This window comes from Vigna umbellata, chromosome 3 (assembly GCF_029865625.1).
Source record: "Vigna umbellata cultivar VRB3 chromosome 3, Vumbellata_1.0, whole genome shotgun sequence".
In the NCBI taxonomy this organism is placed as follows: Eukaryota; Viridiplantae; Streptophyta; class Magnoliopsida; order Fabales; family Fabaceae; genus Vigna; species Vigna umbellata.
In genome coordinates this window covers 2,546,754-2,559,348 of record NC_142167.1, presented here as the reverse complement: position 1 = coordinate 2,559,348, position 12,595 = coordinate 2,546,754, and the positions used below count along the sequence as shown (strand labels likewise).

General features: G+C 38.0%; 1 protein-coding gene across 3 annotated transcripts; it reads left to right on the top strand.

Moving 5' to 3' along the window:
* The first annotated feature begins 221 nt into the window (after positions 1–221).
* On the top strand, positions 222–12,595 carry LOC124821814 (protein PAT1 homolog). Of its 3 annotated transcripts, XM_088108652.1 has the most exons (6): positions 222–645; positions 1,193–1,341; positions 1,526–1,582; positions 5,284–5,347; positions 9,486–11,750; positions 11,836–12,595. In XM_088108652.1, exons 1-6 carry the CDS (start codon positions 555–557, stop codon positions 11,838–11,840), a joined length of 2,631 nt encoding a protein of 876 aa, XP_087964778.1. In that variant the 5' UTR covers positions 222–554; the 3' UTR covers positions 11,841–12,595. The 3 variants fall into 3 exon arrangements, with proteins under 3 accessions (XP_087964778.1, XP_087964777.1, XP_047149716.2); XM_088108651.1 differs by having other exon boundaries at positions 223–645; positions 9,486–12,595; XM_047293760.2 differs by having other exon boundaries at positions 224–645; positions 1,211–1,341; positions 9,486–12,595.

Genomic DNA, 12,595 nt, shown 5'->3' with positions numbered 1-12,595 from the left:
AAGGATCAACTTTATAAATTTTTTAAAAAGGCAACAAGAAATCACCTACAATTTGCAATGTTATTCTATATTTTGTTCAGAAATATTTTTAATTATCCAAGCGTTAAATTAAACAGAAAAAAAAGCCAAAATATCTCGTTCTCATTTTACTCTTACGTAAACAAAAAATGAAAAAAAAAATATAAATAAAAACAAAAGCAAAGAACAATTTCTATAATAAATTTGGATCAATAATATCTCGTTTGTAGGGTTCCTCTCAGGCTTTGTCTCTCTCCTCTCTTTGTCTCTCTTTCTTCTGTTTTCTCTTTGATCCAAATCCCAACACCCTTTTTTTTCTTCTCCTTTTCCATGTGCTCAATTATCAGCACAGATCTTCTTCTCCCCCTTTTCCTTCGTTCAAACGTTCTCAAGCACTCTCAGGAAACACAAGAAAGGAGAAGGGGTTTTAAGATTGAACAACCCTTTTCACATTGGGTCCTCTAATTCTCATTTCTGTATAAATCTTCGATCTTTCGCGGGTTTCTCTTCCTGGGGTTTCTTCTTCCTTCGTCTTTATGGTGGATATGGATGGGTTTGGAGCTGGGGGTGGCCTTGATGGTGCTCCCAACACAGAGAATCTTAGAGAATCGGGGAATGTTACCTCAGGTTTGCTTCGTCTTCTGGGATTCAAATCTTGTTTTGTCTTACGTTTTTCTTTAATGGGTGTTAGTTTCTGTGTTGTTTGATTCTGCTTCGTCTTGTAGATCTGGGGTGTTTTAGCCTGTGGATTAGTTTGAATTATGGGGAGATGTAGGACGCATTTCAAAGTTTTTGTTTGGTTTTTAGCTTCAGCTCACAGAAGCTTAATGATGAAGCCTTTTAAGTTTCTTTTTCTGGAGGAATTTTTCTTGTTATGTTAATGTTTTTGCTGTTGCCGGCTACTTTAGTTGATTCAGCATTGTGTTGCATGACTATATAATCTCTATCTGTGTTGTGTAGTGCGTTTGCTTATTCTTGTCGATGATTGCGGTGTTTTAGTATATTACTTGCATTGATGCCTTCTGAACTTGAGTGAAAATAATTGTTGTACTTGCAATGATATTTGCCATTTCCCCTGGCTATATATGTATTGGAACAGATCTATTTATTTTAATTAATCAGTGTTGAAATTATCTCTAATATATTTTTTAAGATATGGGTTGGCATTTGACAGGAATTATTTGTCTTGCAGAAGGTGCAGTTTTTGATGCATCGCAATATGCATTCTTCGGGAAAGAAGTCGAGTTGGGAGGGTTAGAAGATGATGGCCGTTTGCCTACTCTTGATTCTAATGAAGAGGAGTTCTTTTTCAATAGAGAAGATGTTAGTTACCCAATTTCCAATATTCTTGGTTCCTATGACTATTTTTGTTTGTAATTTAAAATTTTAAAATTCTGCGGCTATAATTTTTTTGCTATAAACATGTGCTTGTACTTATAGTCCAGCAGCGCTTTACGAACACACTGCTATAATTTCATATCAACTAACTTGTGCTTTTATTCTGCAGGCCGATGATGTGAGATCTCTTTCTGATATTGATGATCTTACTACCACTTTTTTGAAGGTAAGGTTGTTAAATTACGATCATCATATTTTCTGTTAATGCTTGAAACTTTTATCAGATATTAGTGACAAGTGTTGTGATGATGATAATTTATGTGCATTCATTTAAAAATAGATAAGTTGTTTTTTTAATTTATAATGTTTTCATAAAATTGTGCTTCTGTTTATGATTGATGCAATGCTTCAAATATGAGTATCCAAATGTATACACAACGGTGAATAATTTAGCTAAACCTTTGGTTTCGTTGATTGTACACTTTTATCTGTTTTTGTTAGCAGATTGCAAGTTTTAATCTTCATTGTTCATAGTACATTTTCCTTATTGGGCCAGTGATGTTGCCCTATACTTTTCTGTTGGTTGAATTTTGTATAAGTTGTTTCACATCACTTGACATTCTTTCTTCAAAACTGAAGAAAAAGAAAAGTTACAAGTGACGGGCTGTGTTATCTTGGTTTCATTTCATTAGAGCTTTAGTCCGGCCAGGAACTGGGCCTAGGCCAGTCTAGTTTTATTATTGATTTGGGTTTTGATGTCATCAAACTGGCCTTAAACCAGATTCAACCTGTACAATCCGTGTGAACCATTCCAGTAGGTTCAATGAAAGTCAGTGCTGCTGCCATTCTGTTGCCATGAAGTGTCATATCACTATCATGGTCACATCACCATATAGGATCTTGTCGTTCTCTGTAGGTGTCTTCTGTATGTGTCACTTACTTGTGGAGTGAAAAATGGCATTATGATCAAAGCAAGACTGTGTGGCTTGCAATAGAAAGTTCCTCCACTAGGCCAAAAGTAGCTATTTGACATGTATCTGTCAATTATAAGACATGCCTAAGCTTAGCTATTGCATTATGATTTATAATAAGTAGTTTGCTAAAATCAACAAAACACATAAGAAAGAAAAAAAGGAGAAAGTAAGGGAAAATAAAGAGGGTTCCTGACCTGCCAGACACTAAGCAAAAAAACAAAGCAACTAAGGAGAAGCAAAGCAAAGAGATGGGAAAACAAAAACAGAGGTTGGATTCTCTGTAAACTGCCAAGTGTTTGCTACAGAATCTAGGTGCTAGCTGGTAAACATGGGGGAGAATCCCAAATTACTCAATGGCCATGTCAAACGGACATTAAACTTTGATGCTACAGTGTCCAAAGAGTGGTCACTGGTCGCTTTGCCTCTCTATATGGTGCTAAGGAAAACCCAGCTTTGTCAAAGTTGATCACTCGGATACTTAATATCATGACATTCAACACAAAATTATTGTTTATCTTCTCAGTAATCCATTCAATATAAGGAATCAAATAATCATAAGCAATTCTTCTTCCATCTTATCTCAGTCTGTTTCGTTTTGAAAGCTTCATTGCTGAAAGTAATCTTAAATCTTTTTGAGTTTTGCTATTTTATGAATCACAATGGCGCTATCTATTAAGCAAACTAAGATAAATTCAAATCATTAACTTAGAAAGGCATATTTAATAAACCAATGGAAGATTAAAATCAAATTTGAAATTAATTTTAAAACAGAAGAGAAGGCAAAACCAACAGTATTTGATGCTATGGAATTGGATGGGAGGGGAAGAAATTTTTTTGTTTTACCTTAATTGTTTAGAAATTTAATCCTCTATCTGATTTAGTTGGGCAGAAGCCTTTTTTAAATATTGTTAATTACTTTAACGGGGTGTTTTAGAGAAGCGAAAATTTAGTTTCCTAGGACTGTAAAGTTGGGATAATATGTTCCTCACGTTTAATTTACTTTTTAAAAGATAACATTCCCCTAGGAAACAAGGTTTTCTGGGAATGGTGTTGAGCCAGGTTTCCCACAAAAGCAGTCTCATGGTGGGAGGTGGGAAACTAACTTCCTCATGTAAAAATATAAGTAATACATAAAAAGTACTATATTACTTTTATTAAACAATCTAGTGTCATAAATTAAATTTTTTGATAAAGATAACTCATTGCCTTTTGATTTTTGTACTTTTCACCAATCAACCAAATATTAGTTATTCCTAGTGATCATAGTTTTTGATTTTTGGGTATGAAAACATTTTCCTTCAACCTAATACCCCTTTAAGTGGTGAGAGAGGAGGATAAGTGTTGGAGATCTCACATCAACTAGTGATATGACCAAATCATACTATATATAAGTTGGGTGTAAACCTTATCGTACAAGCCAATATTTTGAGGTTGAGTGGCATAAACCCACTTACTAATAGAGTATCAAAGCCTCCTTAGCGAGTTTTGTTGAGTCCATTGTGCCACTCCTGTCAGACCACCTACATATATCTTATCTCATGTTTGAGATGCCCAGTCCTTAGCTTGAGGGGGTGTGTTGGAGATTTCACATTGACTGCATTTAAGTGTAAATTACAATATATAAGTGAATATAAACTTTATCTTACAAGCCGGTTTTATGAGATTGAAATAGGTTTAAAGTTCACCTTTTAATTAATAGTGATTGCAGTTGTGCAGCCATTATTTTTTTGTCAGACTCTAATGTTTTAGATTAATTTACAATATTGATCATTTGATGAAAATAAAATAATCGACATAAACATAACTATGTAGATTAGTGTGCATGATTACTAAAAGAAATGGAAACAATGAATATAGACCAATTATTTGAAAGATAAAAATTGAAAGATAAAAATTAAAAGATAACTGCATTTTTCAAATTGCTACATAACTACTAATTTTTAATATTGACTATGTATGTAATGTTATATGGTTAAAATTTATTGTTTTCATTTTTCACATTCTTAAGATATAACCTTGGTTCAAGCACACTACAAAAGCTAGATATTGTAGTTGGAGAGCCCAGGCTCTATAAAGTCCACATTAGAAACCCCGTACTTTCAATATGAACTCTAGTCCCAGACCTTGCTATCGGATCCTAACATATAAATGTTTCATGTATCCATGTATGTGCAACTTCATGCACTTATTTTCTTCTTCACATTAGAATCTCGTATTTCCAGTCTGAACCCAAGTCCTGATGCCTTGCAATTGGTTCCTAACATATAAATGTCCCATACATATATGTGTGTGTGTGCAACTGTTCTTGAACTTATATATTTCTCTCTGCCCCATCAGTATCTTCTAATGATTCTTTTAGATATCGTGGATTGTATGTGTTTTATATGTGTTACTCCTTAGGCACAGGTTAGACCAAAGATGTCAATTATTTCTCAAAATTTAGAAATGTGGGAGAAAAATTATGATATGCAAGTATCTGGTGGTTCTAGACTTAGTCTCCGAAGTAGTTGGTGATAGATATTTGTGCTACTGCATCAATGGAGCTTGTCAATATGCTATTGTATTTCAAAGATTCTCTGTGCATGATGCTAGTTTTTTCTGTTCCCTTATTACCCTTCCTGAAAACTAATTTGCTATAGTTGGTAAGTCATTAATTTTTACAATGTGGCTGTTTTCTCATTCATTAAAAGAAGAGGAAGAGGAAAAGTGGAAGTGGTAGTTAAATGAATGGTTAATATGATTAGCTTGTTTCTTTTTGCATTTCGAACTAGTTTGAATGTTTTTGGATCCGCTAAAAAATTATCTCAAACAGAGTAGCTATTTGGTTTCCTCTTGATATGTGCCCGTGTACTTGATTTTATTTTCCAGTTTCTCAAGTACTGTAGTTTACTAATTCTTCCGAATGCATATCAATATGAAGATTAAGAATGTTCTTTATTTTATTATATTTCAGTTGAACAAGTTTGTCAGTGGACCAAGAAGTGCAGGAGTTATTGGTGAACGCGGATCAAGAGAAAGTGAGTAAAACATTTGTAAAGAACTCACCACTTTGCTCTTTCTTTTGTCAAAAAGAAAAATAATATACCTTTTACTTTATTTATTTATTTAACGTTTCTAATAAATATTTTCCATTGTGTTCTGATGCAATTTTTGTGTTTAAACTATAATTTACCTGTTTGAATAGCCCAATAGTGGATTTATACTTGAATTTTTAAACTTTTAATCAGGATTAGGACCCTTTTTATTTATGGATTTTAATGGCAAGAAAACACCTGATCTGGTTTATGTGTAACTGAATCATAGAATTCTGAATATACACTATTTGCTACCCTTTAGTTCTTAATAGGAATACCTTTTTTCATGAGATGTGGGAAAGCCATTATTCAATAAATAAAGTACCTACTTTGTTATATGTTGGTCATTATTTTCTAAGAAAAGTAACCTTATTTATAATTGGCTTAATTATGAAGATGGTCCCCACTTTAGAAGGAGTGTGTTAACTTGGTCTTCGCTTTTAATTTTGTCAATTTTGTCCCCAAATTCGTTAATGTGCATCAATCAAGTCTTTGCCATTAGTTTTCCAAAAACGACGTTAAGAATGTGGTGATGTGGTAAAGGACAGTGTATATGTACAGTGGAGAGGTTGAGAGGTTTGTAAGACATCCGGAGAGCTCAGCTAAGGGCATGGAAAACTCAAAGATCTCAACAAGACATCTGGATAGTGCGACTAAGTTCATCCAGAACTCAAATAGCTTAGCAAGACATCAGGAGAGCTCGATATAGTGCATGTAGAAGTCAAATAGTTTGACCAGACATCCAGAGAGCTTGACAAGTCAGATCGAGCTATCTGGACTTCCCACCGATCTATCTAAGTTCTCCATGCACCTTAGTGAGCTTACTGGACTTCTCATCGAGCTATCTGACTTCTTGATCACCTTACTGAGCTTTAGGAATGTCTTGCCAAACTATTTGACTTCCCTATGCATTTTACCAAGTTTTTCGTATGTCTATCCAAGCTGTTTTAGTTGTCCATATGTTTTGTTGAGCTGTTTGAGTTCTTCATGCACTTACCTGAGCTTTCTGGTTGTCTTGTCGACCTCTCAACATTTTAGTTAATTATATCGTGTACAACTTTAGATAATTATGTATGTATGCTAAAGTCGCCAAGATTTTCGTTTTTTGATTTTTCTTACCAGTCCAAATTTCCAGTTCACATAATCCTTATTCATGACGTTTGCATAAATTGTCACGAAAGCATGCCTAATCAATCAACATTAATGATTTAAATGACGTCAACAAAAGAGGACTTGATTGATGCAGTTAATGAATTTGGAAACTAAATTGACACAAAATTAAAGACGGGACCAAGTTGACATACTCCCCCTTAAGTAGGGACCATCCGAATAAATAAGCCTTATATAATTTTTAGTAAGAATTGTATTGTCCATTCTGGTACATTGTAATACTCGATTGAGTTATATGTTGCTTCTAAAGAGAGTTTTAGTTTGGCATACACATACAAACACACCAGCAATTTATAACATTTTTCTGTAAGCGGGTATACTAAATTACCTTAATCTGAGAGTGCATATAGACGTATAAAATCATGAATACAAACCATATATTTACTGTTGAATATAGTTAAAAGCTGTATTTGGATTAATCTCCCTTGTGTAAAATACACACATAGGGTTCTCTATTTATAATAAAAGAAATATGGGCTAAGCCCAAAATACAAATGAGAAATAATAACAAACTAACTAAAAGATAAAAGATATAATATATCTAACACTCCCCCTCAAGCTGGAGCATACAAATTGTATGAACTAAGCTTGGAATAGATGAACTCAGTGTTGAACTAGATGATTTGTCTTCAAGAGTGTGAGGCAAACATAGATGGACTAACAGCAGCTTGTGAAACTTCAACTTCAAAAGTGGATGAAGGAAAGTAGTGGTGGACAATGACAAACTGCAAGGACTGATTCCCAATCAATGATGGATGAGTGACAGGATCAACAGTGGTAGCTCAAAACTAAGAGCTACAAAACTGCAGGGACTACACTAAATCCTCATCAATGATGGCTGGGTGACGGGATCAACAGTAATAGCTGAAATCTACAAAACTGCAGGGACTACACCCATATATATGTGACTTGCAGTGTCTTGGAAACGTACTCCCCCTTAGTGTGAAGGGCAAGAATGTGGAATATCACAGTTGCTGGACCACTAAAACAAAACAAAATATTAAGCTATAATGCTGAAACAAAGGCATCAAAGATCCAAAGATATGTTGGAGGTCCAAAATTCTTTGTTGGACAACTCCCAAGTGGTGATACTTAGCAGTGTATCACAAGAAGATCGGGCTAAACTCTAGCCCAAGAAGAACTGACGCAGTTGCGTCTGTCTGAGGCGGTAACGACTGCAGCGGCGGTTGATTGCTATAAAACTGTAGGGACTAAATTGCCATCACTGACTGATGGGGCCTGTAGTGGCTGAAAGCGACAAAACTACAGGGACTGCCATCACTAACTGACGAGGTGATGGGGCCTACAGTGGTTGGAAGCATACGGCGCCTGAACAGCAGCAAACGGCGCCTGAACAGCGGAAAACGGCGCCTGAACAGCGGCAAATGGCGCCTGAACAGCGGAAAACGGCGCCTGAACAGCGACAAACTTTGAGTCAATCTTGCTCAAGATCACATTCTCAAACCTAGACTTTTCATCTCTAGCCAAATCTTTCTCCGTAGCACCCACTGCTAGAATCAACATCCTTAGCAGTGAAACAGATTTCCAGTAGAAGAAGCCATTTTAAACTTAGAGAAGAAAAGGGACTTAGGGTTCCAAAAACGTGAGGGAGAAAACCCTAGGTATGAGCCCAAGCCAACAAAATGGAGAAACAGGAACCAAAACACACTCAAGAAGCTCCGGCGAGACGATCTGCAGGGACGCGGTGAAACTCTGACACCCAGAAGGCGGCGCGTGCAGAACATGCGGCCGAGACTGGCCGAGAAGAAGCGGCACGTGGAGGCGCGTGGAGGCGCGTGGAGAGGAGTCTGGTCTTCACTCCGGTGGGGTTGGCCGTCGCTCGAGGAGACGCTTCAGATCCGCTGGTCACCGGTCGAAACTGTGACGGCGACCGGCGTCCGGCGATGGACTGGCCGGAAAGAAGCGTTGCGTGGCGGCGCGTGACTGAGAACTGGCTCTCGAAACCGGCGTGGTTGGCCGTCGCTCGAAGAGACGGTCTAGATCCGTAGGTCACCCGTCGAAATTGTGACGGTGGCCGGCGGTGGCGGCGGCGAAAAGTGGCGGCGACAACGATAGCAGCGACGACAGCGGAAAGCGGTGATGGTCGGTGACTGGCTGCACTGAGAAGAAGAGAAAATGGACTGCCGACTGAAATTTTAGGGGCTACCGGCGGCCATGGCGGCCGGCCGCCGGCAGACAGCAGAGACCCTGAAAGAAGATCAGAGAACCTGCTCTGATACCATTGAATATAGTGAAAAACTATATTTAAATTAATCTCCCTTGTGTAAAATACACACATAGGGTTCTCTATTTATAATAAAAGAAATATGGGCTAAGCCCAAAATACAAATGAGAAATAATAACAAACTAACTAAAAGATAAAAGATATAATATATCTAACATTTACAACTTGTGATATCGTGTACAACTATTTTTGGCTGTCTTGCATACGCATTTAGACGTATAAAATTATGAATACAAACCATATAGTTACAACTTGTGATAGTGTGTACAACTATTCTTTGCTAATGGATAGGGGGCTAGGTGTTCTGCTTCACGTTTATCCTTAAGTTATGGATTTTAGGTAGAAAACTTCCTTTGGCTGGGAAAGAGGTCCGACTAATTGATGGTAACCTAATATGTTGTAACTGTGTGCTTTCTTGTGTTATGTAGTCATCATACTAATAATGTGGAAGGGAATCTATGTATTCAGAAGATCTGATATTACGTGCGTGCATGTGTAAAATCCACTTCATAATATTTGTGCTTTAAGATGGGGTTATGTGCATCTTGTAATCAAGTTTACTATGTATTCTTGGCTTTTTAGCTTCCCCATTGTATTCCTCCTTTTTCAATATATGCAATATTTTTTCAGTTGGCTGACCTTTTGGTATTTTTGTGCTGTACCTAGATTCAACATCTGAATGGTCACAAAGGGAAGATAGTATTAACTGGTTTGATCAGAATCCTTATGATAGTGAAGGTTCTACAGATAGCAAAAGATGGTCATCACAGCCCCATTCTTCCCTAGCTCATTTACATGATTCAAAGCCCTTGTACAGAACATCGTCATATCCCGAGCAGCAAAGGCAGGAACAACACTACCACCTCCAACATTGCTCTAGTGAACCAGTTCCTAACTGGCTTGATCAGCACATTTATGATTCAGAAACTGCTCATGATCATGATGGCAAGCGATGGTCATCACAGCCACATTCCTCCATTCCACATTTACCAGAATCAAAGCCTTTGTACAGAACATCTTCATATCCTGACAAGCAACAGGAGCTTCCTCGTTTTTCTAGTGAACCAATTTTGGTACCGAAGTCTTCTTTTACTTCTTATCCTCCCCCTGGTGGTCTATCCCAGCACGCTTCTCCCAGCCATAGTACAGGACACTTAAACAGTCCTTATCATAGTGGAGCAGCTCAGATGGCTTTATCATCTCAAAATCGTTCTCATTTCTCCAATTCTGCTCTGCAGCCGGGTGCTTTAAATCTTGGGTCACATTTTGGTGGAAACACACGCCAATTTCCTACTGGTTCCCATCTTAATCAGCGATTACAGAATCAATTGGTCAACCAGGCAGGGCTGTACCCTGGAGATCATTCAAGTCTCCTTAATAATATGTTACAACAACAATTTCACCTTCATAATGGATCAGTATCTCCTCACTTGATGACTCAATTACAACAACAGCAGCATAGACTGCGTCATCCTGTGCAGCGTTCTGCAGGCTACTTATCAGGCTACCAGTCTCATCTATTCAATCCCCACCTTTCCTCTGGCTCATCTGCAATTAACAAATATGAACATGTGCTTGGTCTTGCTGATGGTAGAGATCATAGACCAAAATCAACTCATAAAGGTAAACACAGTCTTCGATATTCCCAACATGGCTCTGATGCCATTCAAAAGAGTGATAGTGGCTCATTTCAGTTCCGGTCCAAGTATATGACAAGTGATGAAATTGAAAGCATTCTTAGAATGCAACATGCTGTGACACATAGTAATGACCCATATGTAGATGACTACTACCACCAAGCTTGTCTAGCAAAAAAGTCTTCTGTGGCCAAGTTAAAACATCCATTTTGCCCAACCCAGATAAGAGAAATTCCTCCACGAACCCGTGCTAATGCTGAGCCACATGCATTTGTGCAGGTTGATGCCCTAGGGAGAGTTTCATTTTCATCTATTCGTCGGCCTCGCCCTCTTCTTGAGGTTGATCCTCCAAACACTTCTATAAGCTCTGATCAGAATATTTCAGAGAAGCCCCTTGAGCAGGAACCCAGGTTTGCTGCCAGAGTCACAATTGAGGATGGTCTTTGCCTTCTTCTGGATGTGGATGATATTGATCGTTACCTACAGTACAATCAGCTACAGGATGGTGGAACACAATTAAGACGAAGAAGGCAAGTCCTGTTAGAAGGACTAGCAACTTCACTTCAACTTGTTGACCCACTGGGAAAGAATGGACACAAAGTTGGACTTGCTGCCAAGGATGACCTTGTTTTCTTACGGTTGGTATCTCTTCCCAAGGGCCGTAAGCTCCTCGCAAAGTATCTTAAGTTGCTTCCTCCTGGCAGTGAGCTTACGAGGATAGTCTGCATGACAGTCTTTCGTCATTTGAGATTCTTATTTGGTGGTCTCCCCTCAGATCTGTCAGCTTCAGAGACTACAAATAATCTGGCCAAGGTTGTTTGCCAATGTGTACGAGGAATGGATCTTGGTGCTCTTAGTGCCTGTCTTGCTGCAGTTGTTTGTTCTGCAGAGCAGCCTCCTCTACGTCCCATTGGATGCACCTCTGGCGATGGTGCTTCCCTTATTTTAATAGCTGTTCTTGAGAGGGCTACTGAAGTTCTGACTGATCCACATGCTTCCTGCAACTACAACATGGGTAATCGTTCATTTTGGCAGGCCTCATTTGATGAATTCTTTGGCCTTCTCACCAAATATTGCATGAATAAATATCATAGTATCATGCAATCCATGCTCATACAAAGTACCTCGAATATGGATGATGTCGGACCAGATGCTGCCAAAGCTATTAGTAGAGAAATGCCCGTTGAACTCTTGCGTGCTAGTCTTCCTCACACCGATGAGCGCCAGAGGAAGTTATTACTAGATTTTGCTCAACACTCCATTCCTGTGGTTGGATTTAACAGCAACACTGGGGGTAATGGAGGTCATGTGAATTCAGAAACAGTGTTAAGTTGATAGATAAATACATGAGAAGTTCACCTCCTGATACTGGTTTTCAGGTTAATGATCTTACCAATGTTGTAAGGACAACCCTGCATGTGTTCAAGTACTTCTGGAGCAATCTTAAACGTGGAAAGTGTAATGCATCTATGATTGAGACGCTGCTCACCCTTTAGTTATCTACTTTTCATAATGTGAAGCTTTGTGATAAATTTGCAATCAGGCCCTTTATGATGGACTAGGCTTGATCTGTTCCTCTTGTCTTTTCTTTTTCTCTTGACAGAGGAGCTTATATAATTGTTACTATGTGTGGCTGGTAGGGACACAGTAGTTGTTAGCATGTACAGGTTTAGGTACATATTTGGTTCCCATGTTTCCTGTTATAGATAGAAGGTTGGGAACGGATGACGTGTGATAGAATCATTCTACTGAAAACCATAAGGGCCATTGAGGGGGTGCAAATTTCACCGAGACACAGGTTGACCAGTTGGCATGCTGAAATCCATGGTGAAGAATAAGTCATGTTGAACTTGTTGCATATTTATATTTTTCACTTCAGTTGTCAATTTGTAGATATGTGTTCTTATGTATTTCCTAACTTGAGAATATTTACTTTCCTTTTTCTTACTCTTTCTCTTTGGCATTATTTTTTTTTGGAAATTTTCTGATGGTCGTTGCTCACATGCTCCCTTTCCTATCTGGAAATATATGGAGGAAAATGAAATTGAAGTGGCCACTTTGATGATGATTGACTTGGAAGGATTATTGAATATTTGTTTCTAACTTTTCATTTTATGTTATGGTGTAATCTTTACAACA

Bases quoted from the DNA above. Each gene is read 5' to 3' on its own strand.
- LOC124821814 (XM_088108651.1), top strand. From the start codon at position 555: ATGGTGGATATGGATGGGTTTGGAGCTGGGGGTGGCCTTGATGGTGCT. The intron at 646-1,192 runs GTTTGCTTCGTC...GGCATTTGACAG, and splicing joins ATCGGGGAATGTTACCTCAG to GAATTATTTGTCTTGCAGAA. The intron at 1,583-5,283 runs GTAAGGTTGTTA...ATTATATTTCAG, and splicing joins TTACTACCACTTTTTTGAAG to TTGAACAAGTTTGTCAGTGG.